This window comes from Caenorhabditis remanei, chromosome IV (genome assembly GCF_010183535.1).
Source record: "Caenorhabditis remanei strain PX506 chromosome IV, whole genome shotgun sequence".
Taxonomy (NCBI): domain Eukaryota; kingdom Metazoa; phylum Nematoda; class Chromadorea; order Rhabditida; family Rhabditidae; genus Caenorhabditis; species Caenorhabditis remanei.
This window is the reverse complement of record NC_071331.1, coordinates 22148275-22163299: the sequence shown is the minus strand read 5'-3', so window position 1 is coordinate 22163299 and position 15025 is coordinate 22148275. Positions and strand designations below refer to the sequence as shown.

Sequence of the window (15025 nt, the reverse complement as noted above, 5' to 3'; positions counted from 1 at the left end):
CTGAAATTGACCCTAATAGGAACTGAAAAACATTTCGAAAAAAAAATATATTTTTCAAATTTTTTGTTCCGGAACCCAAATTTCCTCAGATTCTCACAATTTCTGAAAATAAGCATCACCATTGTTCTCAACTCGTCGAGACGCTTTAGAAAAGTACCCACAAGCCTATATTCCGACAAAGTTGGGTCCCACCACGAAAACTACAGTACACCCCTCGAAAATCGTGTCGAGACCCAAATCTCTCGGAACCTAGGCTTGTGGGTACTTTTCTGAAAGCTCTTGATGAGCTGAAAACAATGATAGCGTTGAAATTTGAAAATTGTTGGGTCTCGTCGCGAAAAACATATTTTTGAAATTTTGACCCCTCAAATTTCCTCAGATTTTCAAAATATCTGATATTAAGCATCACCATCGTTTTCAACTTGCCGAGAGCTTTCAGAAAAGTACCCACAAGCCTATATTCCGACCACTTTGGGTCCCGCCACGAAAACTACAGTAACCCGCCGTAAATCGTGTCGAGACCCAACTTCAACCTAATATAGGCTTGTGGGTACTTTTCTAAAAGCTCTCAACGCTCTGAAACGGGATTTGGCGTCAAAACTTGGTTAGGGATCTGTTAGAAAATTTTAGAACTATAAATTATTTTTTTGGGAAAAAAATTTTCAACAATTTTTTTCCAGAGCATTCTCTCCGACCGTTCCGAGAAATCGTCTCTCTCAATGAAGACGGGCGGCGGTGTCGGCTCCCCGAAGCCATGGGGCGGCGCCCCGCCGTCAGTGATAGCAGACCACGCCTCCTCGTCAGCGGACACGGATAACGGCTACAAATTGTATCATTTGGTGAAGCCGACGGAGCACGGACCGACGGATTCTCAAGAGAAAATGGTGACTGAGATCTATTTGACACGTCTTTTGATGATGAAAGGTACACTTGCCAAGTTTATCACATCGCTCCTTGAGAGTATCTTCTCGTCGCGTACCGTACCTCCGTGCATCAAATATATGTTCGATTTTATGGATGAACAAGCCAGAGAACACGGAATTATGGATCCGGAAGTGGTTCACGCGTGGAAATCCAACGCCTTGCCGTTGAGATTCTGGGTGAATCTCATTAAGAATCCGTGAGTTATGAAAAATTCAATAAAAATTGGTTCCAATCAAGTTTTTATCAGCATTTTCAGATTCAGCACGATCTCAGCTTTCAGAAAAGTACCCACATGCCTAGGTTCTGTGTACTTTGGGTCTCGACACGATTTACGCGCGGGTTACTGTAGTTTTCGTGGTGAGACCCAATGTCGTTAGAACCTAGCCTTGCGGGTACTTTTCTGAAGCGTCTTGGCGAGCTGAATCTGAATATCACAATGAAAATCCGACATGTTTGAGTTTCAGATGAAATTTTTTAGAAAAATGCTGAAAAAGTGTTCAAATCGAATTTTTGAGAATTTTCATTTACATTGTTAGATTCAGCACGTTCTCAGCTTTCAGAAAAGTACCCACACGCCTAGGCTTGGAGTGATTCGGGTCTCGAAACGAAAACTAGAAAACTACAGTAACCCAAACCTGGATTACTGTAGTTTTCGTTTCGAGACCCGAATCTCTCCAAATATAGGCTTGTGGGTACTTTTCTGAAAGCTGAGAGCGTGCTGAATCTTGTTGTGATCATGAAAATTTTAAATTTTGGGTCTCACCACGAAAAGTGGTCAAAAACGCGAATTTTTAAAATTTTGGTGTAGTGTTCTCTGATTTTTCACGGTTTTCGGATTTTAAAAGATTTTTGATGAGATTTGGAGCATTTACAGCTAAATATTATGGAAAAATACTGAAAAATCAGAAAGATGCAGATTTTCGAAATTTTTCGAAAAAAAGTTCTCCCTCGAAACTACCGTAATCCGCTATGTAAGACTCTGAAATTAAGATTTCCAGATTCAATGAGTTGGGAGCTTTCAGAAAAGTACCCACAAGCCTATATTATGAGCGATTTGGGTCTCGATACGATTTACGAAGGGGTACTGTAGTTTTCGCGTCGAGACCCAAAGTGATCGGAATCTAGGCTTGAGGGTACTTTTCTGAAAGCTGAGAGCGTGCTGAATTTGAATATTACAATGAAAATCTTAAATTTCTGAGTTTCAGACGGAAAATTTCAGAAAAACTAATTTTTTGAAAAAAATTTTTAAATTTAAAAATTATTTCCAGTCACTTCCTATTCGACATCCAAAAACCAACAAAAATCGAAGGATGTCTGTCGGTCGTCGCGCAAACGCTAATGGACGCGTGTTCCACTCAAGACCATCAACTGACGAAAGATTCGCCGTCGTCGAAACTTTTATTCGCGAAGGATATGTATCAATACCGGGATTTAGTCGATTCCTATTATACTGAAATCTCAATGACACCGCGAATTGACGACGCGACGATGGGCGCGAATTTATCCGCGGAATCACGACAACACAACGGAGAATTCCACGTGTTCTCGGCGTTGAACGAGTTGTATAAATATTTGGATCAATATAAAGAGAGTATTATTGACGCGTTGGAGAGCAATGAGCACGCACAGGCTAGTCGATTGCCTGGACGGTTACAGGTGTGTTGAAAAATTCAGAAAAAATGCCGCATTTTGAACTAAAAACTGGGAAAATTGAGCGAAAACTAAGAAAGTTGTGGAATTTTTTCTCAGTTTTGACTCAATTTTTCTGAAAACAGAATATTTGAATTCAGCGCGTTCTCAGCTTTCAGAAAAGTACCCACAAGCCTATATTCTGATTAAATTGGGTCCCGCCACGAAAACTACAGTAACCCCGTCGTAATTCGTGTCGAGACCCAAATCGCACAGAATAAAGGCTTGTGGGTATTTTTCTGAAAGCTGAGAACGAGCTGAATTCGAATATCGTAATAAAACTTCAAAATTTTTGAGTTTCAAACGGAAAATTTCAGAAAAACTCATTTTTCGAGAAAAAAAATTGAAAAAAAACCGTGGTAACTTTGTCAGTTTCGATGCAATTTTTCTGAAAACCAACTATTTGAATTCAGCGCGTCCTTAGCTTTTAGAAAAGTACCCACAAGCCTAGATTCGGTTGAAATTGGGTCTCGACACGATTTACGGCGGGTTACTGTAGTTTTCGTGGTGGGACCCAAATCACTACGAAGTTCATCATGATTATACTCTTTCGAAGCGTTTTGGCAAGCTACAAAAAATTATAACTTTAGCAATTTGAAAATTTTAGGTCTCGCCGCGAAAAATCTCAAAAATTCGAAAATCGCAAAATTTTCATGACTAGACTCGATTTTTTCGAATTTCAATGTTCATTTTTGAATTCAGCTCGTCGAAACGGTTAGAATGAGTATAATCACGACTAGGTTTGAAGCAAGTTGGGTCCCACCACGAAAACCACAGTAACCCGCACGTAAATCGTGTCGAGACCCGAATTTCTCAGAATATAGGCTTGTGGGTACTTTTCTGAGAGCTGATAACGAGCTGAATCTGAATATGAAATAAAAATAGGGAATCGTGTGGAATCCGTGGCCTAGAAATTGCAAAAACTAGTCCCCTATCAATTTTGACCAATTTTTGGCCGATTTACACCGTTTTTTTTTTACATAAAAACCCTAAAATTTCCAATTTTTTACAGGATCTTCTTGCCCTAATGGAATCCGACTACTACCGTGCCACCGACTACGAATCGTCGACACTCGGTCTCGGCTACAACTCGAATAGCAGATTAATGCCACGTGATCGACTCTAATTATTGATTTTTTCTGAATTTTTTGAATTTTTGACTCAAAAATGTGTATAACTTGTCCCTCATGTGGTTTTACGTGTATTTATTTGTTACAGTGTGAATTTTTTAGAATTTTTGGAAAAAAATTTCAAAAAAAAAATTCGAAATTTTTTTTTCAAAATTTTTTCTTTCCTTTTTGCTCCTAAACTCTCACAATCCCTATTTTTGGCCATTTTCTCCATTTATTTACGGGTTACACTCCTTTCCCCCATCCAACCCATCCCGCCCATCACATCTTTCGTCAAAAAATTTTTTTTCTGAAAATTTCATTTTCAGGAAAAAAAAATTTAATTCATGAATCATGATTCGGTTGTGATTTCTGATGTTTTAGTCAAAATCTTGTTATATTTGTTTTCATTGCCTTTCTTCGTGTGTTTGTGTGCTTTAATATGTGCATTTTCTTGTTTTATTATTTTTTTGAGATAAATTTGTAATTTAATATTTTTTATTTTATTTATCACGAAAAAGTCAGATAAAATGCAGTCTTTTAAGCTGAAAATTTTTTTAAATATTGAAAACTGACAAAGTTACAGATTTTCGAAAATTTGCGAAAGTTAAATTTTTTATATTTATGAAATCTACCGTAACCTTCTCAGTTTTGGCTCGAAATTCAAAACTGTTACAGAATCAGATTCATCTCGTTCTCAGCTTTCAGAAAAGTACCCACAAGCCTATATTCCGACAAAGTTGGATCCCGCCACGAAAACTACAGTAACCCAGGATTTGGAAAGTTTTGAAATCGCTGTAACTTTCTCAGTTTTGACGCCATTTTTCTAAAAATCAAAAATTCAAATTTAGCATGACAAGAGCTTTCAGAAAAGTACCAACAAGCCTATATTCCAAGCGAATTGGGTCTCGACACGATTTACGAGGGTTACTGTAGTTTTCGTGGTGGGACCCAAATTGATAAGAATATAGGCATGTGGGTACTTTTCTGAAAGCTCTCGTCACTCTGAGTTTGAATTGATGTACAAAAATTGATATAATGCAAAGCTGAACATTTTTAAGATCAATCAACTAAAAAAAAATCAATTTTTTGAAAAAAATAATATTTTAGTTCGATTTTTTCAGAAACAATAATCGAGTCCAAAGTAGTGTCTTGTTAACGATCAATAAATTTTTTCCTCGTCTCTCTTTTTCTCTGCGTCTCTCCTTATCAGTACTCTCTCACCACCCCGAATTGTGACTGATAACACGAAAAAAGTGGAAAAAAGTGACAGAAAATCATAAAACAAGACGGTTTTTGGTTTGTTTTATGCTCTTTTTTTCGTTTTTTATTCCAGTTTTTTGGAATTTTTCTTGTTTAAGAAGGGGGCAGGTGTGGCTGATATAATCTCACATTCCAAATTTCAGAATTATTATTTTCAGAAAAATTATGACTGAAAATTATTGTTTCTCATGCATTGGGTACTACGCTCTCATACCCCTTGTGGTTTATGCGTTGGCTTGGATTATCGATAATTATGTGAGTTTTTGAAGAACAAAAAATGTTTAATTTTCGCTTCGAAATGGAATTTTTGAGCATTTTTTGCAAAAAATTTAAATAAAATGCAAGATTTTAAGCTTAAAATCATTGAAAAGTGCTGAAAATCGATAAAATTAGAGATTTTCGAAATCATATATTTACAAAACCTACCGTAACCTGCCCAATTTTGGCTGAGCATCAAAAATTCTTGCAGATTCAGATTCAGGACTCGAAGAGCTTTCAGAAAAGTACCCACAAGCCTGTATTCTGAGTTATTTGGGTCCCGCCACGATTTACGAGGGTTACTGTAGTTTTCGTGGCGGGACCCGAAGCGATTGGAATATAGGCTTGTGGGTACTTTTCTGAAAGCTCTCGTTACGCTGAATCTGAATATCACATTTTCCACCACGGAAGTATCCTACAGTGTAATTTTTTTTGAATTTTTAAAAAAACTAACAATAAATTTTCCAATTTTCCAGAATCACCGTCAAAAACTGAAAGTACTGGTCAAACAACGAGCAGCTGATCGGAAAGTCAACTTCGAGTGGGCTAAAAACGTAAAAAGTCAAGAAACCAAAATAAATCAATAATTTTTTAATCTCAGAATTTCGAAAAACTCGATGAGCGCCGTGCCGCCGAGATCACCGCCAAAGAGTTCGAGGAATTGAAAAATTCGTTGCAAAATGGAGAAATCGGACCAGTGGAAACAGTGAGAGCATTCCAGCGGAAAGCATTTGAGGCTACTGAAAAGACTAACTGTGTTTGTCTTTTTATTCAGGTAATTTTGGAATGGAAAACTGTTTTTTGGGAGTTTCTCTGCAGGGTTTAGCCAATGGAAGCTGAGAATATGATATTCTGAATCACTGAGTTGAGAGCTTTTAAAAAAGTACCCACAACCCTATATTCCAACAAAGTTGGGTCCCACCACGAAAACTACAGTAACCTGGAATTTCGAAAAAATTGAAATTAATGTAACTTTTGCAGTTTTGACGCAAATTTTCTGAAATCAAAAGTTTTAAATTTCACGTGACGAGAGCTTTCAGAAAAGTACCCACTAGCCTAGGTTTCGACCACTTTGGGTCCCACCACGAAAACTACAGTAATCCCGTAAATCTCGTCGAGACCCAAACGGCCTCAAACCATGGCTTGTGGGTACTTTTCTAAAAGCTCTTGACAAGCTGAGTACTATTACAAAGTCAGAATTTTAAAATCTGCCGAGATTACTGTTTTCGTGTCGAGACCCAAAAATTTCGAAAATTTCAAAACTGATCGAATATAGGCGTGATTATACTCATTCGACGCGTCTTGACGAGTTTATTCTGAAAATTTAAGTTTTGTGCGTCTTAAACCGAAATGGGCGGGGTTACGGTTGCTTGAAGGTTTTCAGATTTTTGGATTTTCGAAAAGTTTCGAAAATCTGTAACTATTTGAGTGATGAACCGTTTTTAATGGTTTTAAGTTTAAAATTTAGAAAAACTATTAGATTTTTTGATAAAAACATTTTCAGGACGCAATGGAAACCGCCGAACACCTCGAAGACCTCGCTAAAGACCCGTCCTACCAAAAACCTCCACTTTTCGGTGTCCCCGTCTCCATCAAAGAGTCGATTCACGTCAAAAATATGGATTCGACTCTCGGATACTCTCAAAACATCAATAAACCATCTGAATCCAATTCGCTATCCGTAGATCAATTAATCCGTCTTGGCGCCATTCCATTCGTCCATACCAATTTACCGATTGCACTTTTGAGTTATGGATGCTCCAATCCGGTCTATGGTACCACTTCGAATCCGTTGGATACGTCGAGGTAATTATTTTTTACAAAAAATTCGAATTAAATCCTACATTTCAAGCTAAAAATCATCAAAAATGATCAAAAATTGAGAAAGTTAAAGAATTTCGAAAATTTTCGAAAATAGAAATTTACAAAAACTACAGTAACTCTGTCAGTTTTAGTATAATTTCAGACATGTTGAAATATCCTATTTCAACTCATTGGGAGCTTTCAGAAAAGTACCCACAACCCTAGGTTTGGCGCTAATGGGGTCCCACCACGAAAACTACAGTAACCCGAAATTTTGAAAATATTGAAATTGCTGTAACTTTCTCACTTTTGACGCAATTTTTAAAAAAAAATTAAAAATTTGAATTCAGCGTGACGAGAGCTTTCAGAAAAGTACCCACAAGCTCATGTAGGGTCCCACCACGAAAACTACCGTAACCCAGGAGTTTGAACTTTTTGAAATCGCTGTAACTTTGTCAGTTTTGATGCAATTTTCTTCAAAATATGAAAAATGAATTCAACGCGTTGAGAGCTTTCAGAAAAGTACCCACACGTCTATATTCCGATAATATTGGGTCCCACCACGAAAATTACAGTAACCCAGAACTTTAAAAATTTTGAAATTGATGTAACTTTCTCAGTTTTGACGCAATTTGTCTGAAAACAAAAAATTTGAATTTAATGACAAGGGCTTTTAGAAAAGTTCCCACAAGTCTGGGTTTGGAAAGATTTGGGTCTCGACACGATTTACGAGGGGTACTGTAGTTTTCGTGGTGGGAGCCAAATTGATTAGAATATAGGCATGTGGGTACTTTTCTGAAAGCTCTCGACACGCTGAATTCGAATATTTTATTTTCAATTCCAAAAATTGAGATTCTCGCTTGAAAAAATCCACTTTAAAAAAAAAAACTTTTTCCAGAGTTCCCGGTGGCTCATCAGGTGGTGAGTCTGCTCTCGTTGCTCTTGGTGGAAGTGTCTTGGGAATTGGCACAGATGTTGGTGGATCCATCAGAACTCCGGCGTCATTTTGTGGAATCGCTGGGTTCAAGAGTTCATCGGATCGGACACCTCAGTTGGGAAAGACTGCTTCGATTCCTGGTAGGTGGGGCGTGGGAAGGTCGGAGAGTGTGAAATTTGGATTCAGCGCGTCAAGAGCTTTCAGAAAAGTACCCACAAGCCTACGTTTGAGGCAATTTCGGTCTTGACGCGATTTACGGGAATTAGGGTTACTGTAGTTTTCGCGGTGGGACCCAAATCACTCCAATCCTAGTCATGATTATACTCATTCGAACCGTCAAGTTCAGCTGATTTCAAAAATGTAAAAATTTTTGAGTTAGCATAAATTCTGACAAAGTTACAGTAGTTTTAATAAATTTCAGATTTTCGAAACTTTTCGAAATTCCATAACTTTCTCAGATTTTGCTTATTTTTTATGGTTTTCGGCTTAAAACAAAGAATGTAGTCTGAATTTACGTGAAAAACAGTTACATGATGATTTTATTATCTACAGCACCCCAATTTCCAGGCCGCCAACTTCTCCTCTCCGTCGAAGGTCCCTTGGCCAAGAATATCGATGTTTGTACCGAATATCTTCGCTTAAAATGGAATGACGCCGTGTTATTCGAGAAAGATGTCTACCTACCGCCCGTCAGATTCCAGGAATCTCAATACACATCGAAAGAGCCTCTCCGGATTGGTTTCTACACAAACGACGGCTATCAGAGGGCGTCTCCAGCTTACGAGAGAGCCGTCAGGGAGACGGTCGACGTTTTGAAGGTGAGAGGGTTACTGTAGGCATACTGTAGGATTGCTGTAGTGTTGTTTAGAATCTTAATCATACCTTGGGGGAGTTTGAAAATTTTCGAAAATTTCGAAAAAATTATTTACAAAATCTACCGTAACCTTCCCAGTTTTTGCTCGACTTTGAAAAAGTTTACAAAAATAGATTCAGCTTGTCAAGAGCTTTCAGAAAAGTACCCACAAGCCATGGTTCCGATTGATTTGGGTCTCACCACGAAAATTACAGTAACCCGGCCGTAAATCGCGTCGAGACCCAGTATTATCGGAGAATAGGCTTGTGGGTACTTTTCTGACAGCTCTCAACAAGCTGAGTGTTTTTACGCAGTCAGAATCTTGAAATCTACAGAGATTACTGTTTTCGTGTCGAGACCCAAAAATTTGGAAAATTTCAAATCTTGGGGGGATTTGATATTTTGTGATGGAAAATGTGATAATCAGATTCAACGTGACGAGAGCTTTCATAAAAGTACAAACAAGCCTAAGTTCCGAATAAATTGGGTCTCGCCACGAAAACTACAGCACCCCTCGTAAATCGCGCCAAGACCCGATTTTTTCAGAATATAGGCTTGTGGGTACTTTTCTGAAAGCTCTTAACGAGCTGATTCCAAAAATGTTAATTTCATGAGTCCCGCGCGAAAACTGACCAGTTTACGGTACAAGGAAGTTTTAAAAAAAAATTTCGAACATCGGTAACTTCTTTGTTTCTTTTTTTTGTTTTTAGATAATTTTTAGATTTTAGGAGTACTGTAGGGCATTTTTTAGGATTTGGGTCACACCCTTGTGGAGTTTGAAGTCCCCCAACCGGATCATATGTACAGTATCTTCTGCGCCGGAGCCACTGCAGATGGAGGACACTTTTTGATGAATTCCTTGGCTAATGTGAGTTGGGAACAGACATCCGGACATCCGCATAAACAGACAGATTTAGGACATCATCCCTCCGGAGGCTAACATTGGATTTCCGGTCGCCCGACTCCCACACTTCATTCAACGCATTTTGAGAAGATACTGGCCGAATCGAAGGGAACGACAGATCATTCAGGAGCTGCCACATGACACGGAAGGTACGGTAGATCAAAAGTTTTGGAATATTTGAATAGAGGAGAACGAGAGCTTTCAGAAAAGTATAATCATGCCGGGGTTTAAAAAATTTTGATTTTTGAAAAAATTATTGGGTCTCGCCACGAAATCGGGTTGAAAATATTGTATTTTTTATACATTTTAAAGTTAAAAACTGAACTTTTTCATCATTTAAGCCAAAAATCCTCAAAAACAAACAAAATCTAAAAAAGGTATGGAATTTCGAACATTTTCGAAAATCTCGTTTTCATTAAAACTACTGTAACTTTGTCAATTTTGCTCCAAATTCAATGAAATTTGCAGTTTTGAAATCAGGAAACTAAGACGGTTCGAATGAGTATACTCATGACCTGTTTTGAAAATTTTTGGGTTACTGTAGTTTTCGTGGTTGGACCTCAAAAATCTGAAAGTGAGTGGAATAGGTAATTTTTCAAAAGTACCTGGCAAGCTGAAATTTAACAACATAATTTTATTATCGATTTGATTTAAACAAGCGGAGGTACAGTAGTTTTTAGGATTTCGTGGTAAGACCCAAATTTTCAGAATTTTCGAAAGTTTTCAAAAAATTTTGGCGGGATCTGCCTTTTTTGGTTGGAAAACCTGATATTCACATTCAGCACAACAAGGCCTTTCAGAAAAGTACCCACAAGCCTAGGTTCTGAACGATTTCGGTCTCGACGCGAAAACTACAGTACCCCTCGTAAATCGTGTCGAGACATAAAGTTGTTGGAACCTAGGCTTGTGGGTGTTTTTCTGAAAGCTCTTGACGCGCTGAATTCAAATTTTCAACTTTAAAAAAATTACGACAAAACTGACAAAGTTACAGCAATTTCAAAATTTTCAAAATTCTGGGTTACTGTAGTTTTCGTGGTGGGACCCAAAGTGGTCAGAATATAGGCTTGTGGGTACTTTTCTGAAAGCTAAGAACGTGCTAAATACGAATATAACAATATCAACTCTTGTAGTCTCCAAATTGTAAAGATTTATTCCAGAAATGCGAAAAATGCACGAAAAAATCGAGGACTACCGTCACGAGTTTGTCCTATCCATGCGTGCCAAACGTCTCGACGCCATCGTCTGTCCATCGTTCGGATGTCCGCCACCCCATCACGGTGTCCCAAATAAGTTACTCTCCGCCTCCTCCTACACGGCCCTCTACAATTTGATCGATTTCGCCGCGGGTACTGTACCGGTTACTGTACACAACGCGGCGGATGAGATCGAGTTGAGAAAGATGAAGACCGAGGACTCGTGGGACCGCAAGATCGTGTCGGAATCAAAGAATTGTGACGGGTTGCCGGTGGCCGTCCAAATTGCCGCACCGCCGTTTAGAGAAGAAATGTGTTTGAGACTTTTGAAAGAGGTGGAGACCAAGATTGGTCTGTATCATCGTAGACATTAATTTGTGAATTGTTTCGAAGAAATAAAGTTTTTGACATATTTAGTTCTAAAAAGTCAAAGTAAATGCAGCATTTTAATCTAAAAACTGTGAAAATTGAGCTAAAACTAAAGAAGTTGTATTATTTTGAAACTTTTTGAAACTCTCATTTTCTTAAAAACTGTCATAACTCTTCCAATTTTCCAGCAATCTTCAAAATTTTATCAAATTCGTATTGAGCTCAACAAGACCTTTCAGAAAAGTACCCACAAGCCTAGGTTCCGACCATTTTGGGTCCCACCACGAAAACTACAGTACCCCTCGTAAATCGTGTCGAGACCCAAATTGCTTAGAATATAGGCTTGTGGGTACTTTTCTGAAAGCTCTCGACAAGCTGAGTTCGAAAATTCAAATTTCAAGCCAAAAATTACTTTATTTAGGTCAAAAAATTGAAATTACAGTATACCGTTTCTGGATTACTGTAGTTGACAATAAAAAATATTACAATGAAACAGTTTTGATATTGAAATAAAAAATTAAACATCCTGGATATGAAGAAAAAGTGTCCACTGTTCGCCTTCCGCCTCTTCCGCCCAGTAGACACACAGCTTGGATGAGGTGCTGATCGGAAGCGTTACTTGTCGGGGGAGATAATTGTCTTCTCTGAAAATTTGGAACGTTTTTATTGTTAAAATTAAATTCAGCTCGAGGAGAGCTTTCAGAAAAGTACCCACAAGCCATGGTTCCAACGACTTTGGGTCCCATCACGAAAACTACAGTAACCCAGGAATTTGATAATTTTGAAATTGCTGTAACTCTGTCAGTTTTGACGCAATTCCAATGAAAACTAAAAATTTGGATTCAGCGCGTCAAGAGCTTTCAGAAAAGTACCCACAAGCTATGGTTTAGAGCAATTTGGGTCTCGACGCGATTTACGAGGGGTACTGTAGTTTTCGTGGTGAGACCCAAATCGCTCCAAACTTAGGCTCGTTGGTACTTTTCTGAAAGCTCTCGACGCGTTGAATTCAAATTTTTAATTTTTAGTGGAATTGGGTCAAAACTGACAGAGTTACAGCAATTTTAAAATTATCAAATTCTTGGGTTACTGTAGTTTTCGTGGTGGGACCCACAGTTGTCAGAACCTAGAATTGTTGGTACTTTTCTGAAAGCTCTAAACGCGCTGAATCTAATTATAACAAAATTTTGAAGATCACTAAAAAACTGAACGAGTTATGCCAGTTTTTTTAGAATGAGATTTTCGAAAATTTTCGAAATTCCACAACTTTTTCAGTTCTCACTCAATTTTTCTAGTTTTTGTTTCAAAAAATTTGACTCACTCTCCACTATCCGTTTTTGCTCCTCGCATCGCCGCAATCTCTTCCATAACCGATGCGATATCCACATCATCGTGCACAACGAAAGTGTACATAGTCCCCGCCCCCTTTTTAAGCTCCACCCACTTTTTCACAAGCCGTGTCACCTTATCCTCCTGAATACTCCTCCATCGGATGTGTACTCGATGGTGGTTGAGACGATCCAATTGGAGCGTCTCTGCTCGCGGAGCCACCACAATCATCTGAGAGCTCTGGACGATCGGATTATGAAGCTCCGCCTCCTGGTATACTGTAACCGAGTGGAGTGGGAAGGACGAGTCGGCGAGAAGCGGGAAAATTGAATTCAAGGAGTCCGTGTGCTTCAAATGGACATCTAGATGATTGGTATGGATCGATAGGCTCTCAGGGATACGGTAGAATCCTTCCGCATGCATTTTTAGAGTCCCAACTGATAGGCCACGCCCCTCCAACAGTTTCCATGTCAGATACTTCATGCCGTCCTGGATAGACTTACAGTAATCCACGCGTTCCGTATATTTCGAGTTACCAGTAGTTACAGTAAGCTTCAGGTAGTGGGTATACGGTATCAGGGAGTACTCGCCTTCCTCCTTGAGCTCAAATGGTAAAATCTTGTTCTTGAGGTCCATAAGCTCCGCCTCCTTCCCGGGGACCCCCTGAATCTCACGGATCCGTTTAGACATCTGAGCGACGTTGAGAGAATCGATACGAGACTTCATTTCGGTGTTTTTTGGCGCTACATTCACTATCAAATACTCGCCAGAAGTCAAATCGAATTCTGGAGACTGTTTTTCCAGTCCGAAGAGGTCGACGTCGTGTTGGACACCTTCTGAATCGAGATTTCTCTCCGTTGCATGGTGGAAATGACGAATAATTCCCAATTTGAAGGTTGTCTTGTTGAATTGAAGTTGGAGGGGATCGATGTGGAAGGTGTGGATACGGAGTGGGGTGGAACGGTCGATGGGGAGGAGTTGGGGACATTTTAGGGAGAGCAGGAGTCTGGAAACATGGAAATTATTGTTCAGCTCGTCGAGAGCTTTCAGAAAAGTACCCACAAGCCTATATAGGATCCCACCACGGAAACTATAGTAACCCCGGATTTTGAAAATTTTGAAATCGCTTTAACTTTCCCAGTTTTGATGCTATTTTTCTAAAAACTTAAAATTTGAACTCAGCGTAATGAGAGCTTTCAGAAAAGTACCTACACGCCTAGGTTCCAATAACTAACGTCCCACCACGAAAGCTACAGTAACCCAGGATTTTAAAAATTTTGAAATTAGTGTAACTTTCTCAGTTTTAGCGCGATTTTTTTTAAAATATGAAAACTGAATTCAACGCGTTGAGAGCTTTCAGAAAAGTACCCACAAGCCTAGATTTGGAGCAGTTTGGGTTTCGACACGATTTACGGCGGGGTTACTGTAGTTTTCGTGGTGGGATCCAAAGTGGTCGGAACCTAGGCTTGTGAGTACTTTTCTAAAAGCTCTTGACGATTAAAATCCAAATATAATATTTTAATTTTTAAAAATTTTGATCCCGCCAAAATTTTGAAATTTTGGGTCTCACCACGAAAATACAAAAACGGTTGCATCTCCGTCAGTTCAAGTCAAATAAAGACTAAACTTGTATTGTTAATTTCAGCTTGTCAGAAACTTTTCAATAAACTACTCATACACCATTCAATTGCTCAGAATATAGGCTTGTGGGTACTTTTTTGAAAGCTCTTGACGTGCTGAATCTAATTATAACAAGATTGTAAGCATTACTAAAAAACTAAAAGAGTTGTGACTGTTTTTGTTTTTGAATTGTTCAAAAAAGTTAGAAATTCCACAACTTTCTTAGTTTTTGCTCAATTTTTACAATTTTTGATTTAAAATGTTAGAATGCGGCGTTTTCTTCGATTTTCTTACAAAAAATTGTTTCGACACGGGTTCTCACGAGAAGTTTCAAATTTCTTACCTCATTTCTGGTGAAAGGTACTGTAGAACACCTTTTGTCCAGGTGAGATCCATTTCATGCGTTTTGGTATCTGAAAATAGGAAGATTCTGGTTTAAGCTGGCTCAAGAAAGAATTGAGAAAATCACATTAATGAAAGAATGAAAATTGGGCTGAAAATTGTGGATTTTTTCAAATAAAATGTGTGAATTTTGTGAAATTTTAATTCGAAAATCCGGTTTCTTTCTAGGAACGTTCTGGCAAAAACTACTAGTCTTAATATAGACTTTTCTGGTGGTGCCTTGAAAAACAAAAAAGAGCTCTGCGGAAGTAAAGACTAAAGTGGAATTTTTTCCGACTGTATGAAATTCACGGCAATAATAGAAAGTTAATTAGTTTTATTGAAGGTATAAGTACCCTTCGACCACAAAAAAACCATAAAAGTGTTCTTATTGCT

General features: G+C 38.4%; 2 protein-coding genes across 2 annotated transcripts; one reads left to right on the top strand and one right to left on the bottom strand.

Moving 5' to 3' along the window:
• Window positions 1-5150: 5150 nt before the first annotated feature.
• GCK72_015736 (uncharacterized protein) lies at window positions 5151-11307 on the top strand (the record flags this gene model as incomplete). The annotated part of the gene is made up of 9 exons (XM_003098987.2): window positions 5151-5240; window positions 5720-5797; window positions 5845-6018; window positions 6748-7049; window positions 7945-8123; window positions 8551-8801; window positions 9588-9704; window positions 9754-9889; window positions 10898-11307. 9 exons carry the CDS (start codon window positions 5151-5153, stop codon window positions 11305-11307), a joined length of 1737 nt encoding a protein of 578 aa, XP_003099035.2.
• A 512-nt stretch (window positions 11308-11819) lies between these two features.
• On the bottom strand, window positions 11820-14644 carry GCK72_015735 (uncharacterized protein; the record flags this gene model as incomplete). The annotated part of the gene is made up of 3 exons (XM_053731097.1): window positions 11820-11946; window positions 12621-13634; window positions 14592-14644. 3 exons carry the CDS (start codon window positions 14642-14644, stop codon window positions 11820-11822), a joined length of 1194 nt encoding a protein of 397 aa, XP_053585869.1.
• Between the last annotated feature and the right edge of the window lie 381 nt (window positions 14645-15025).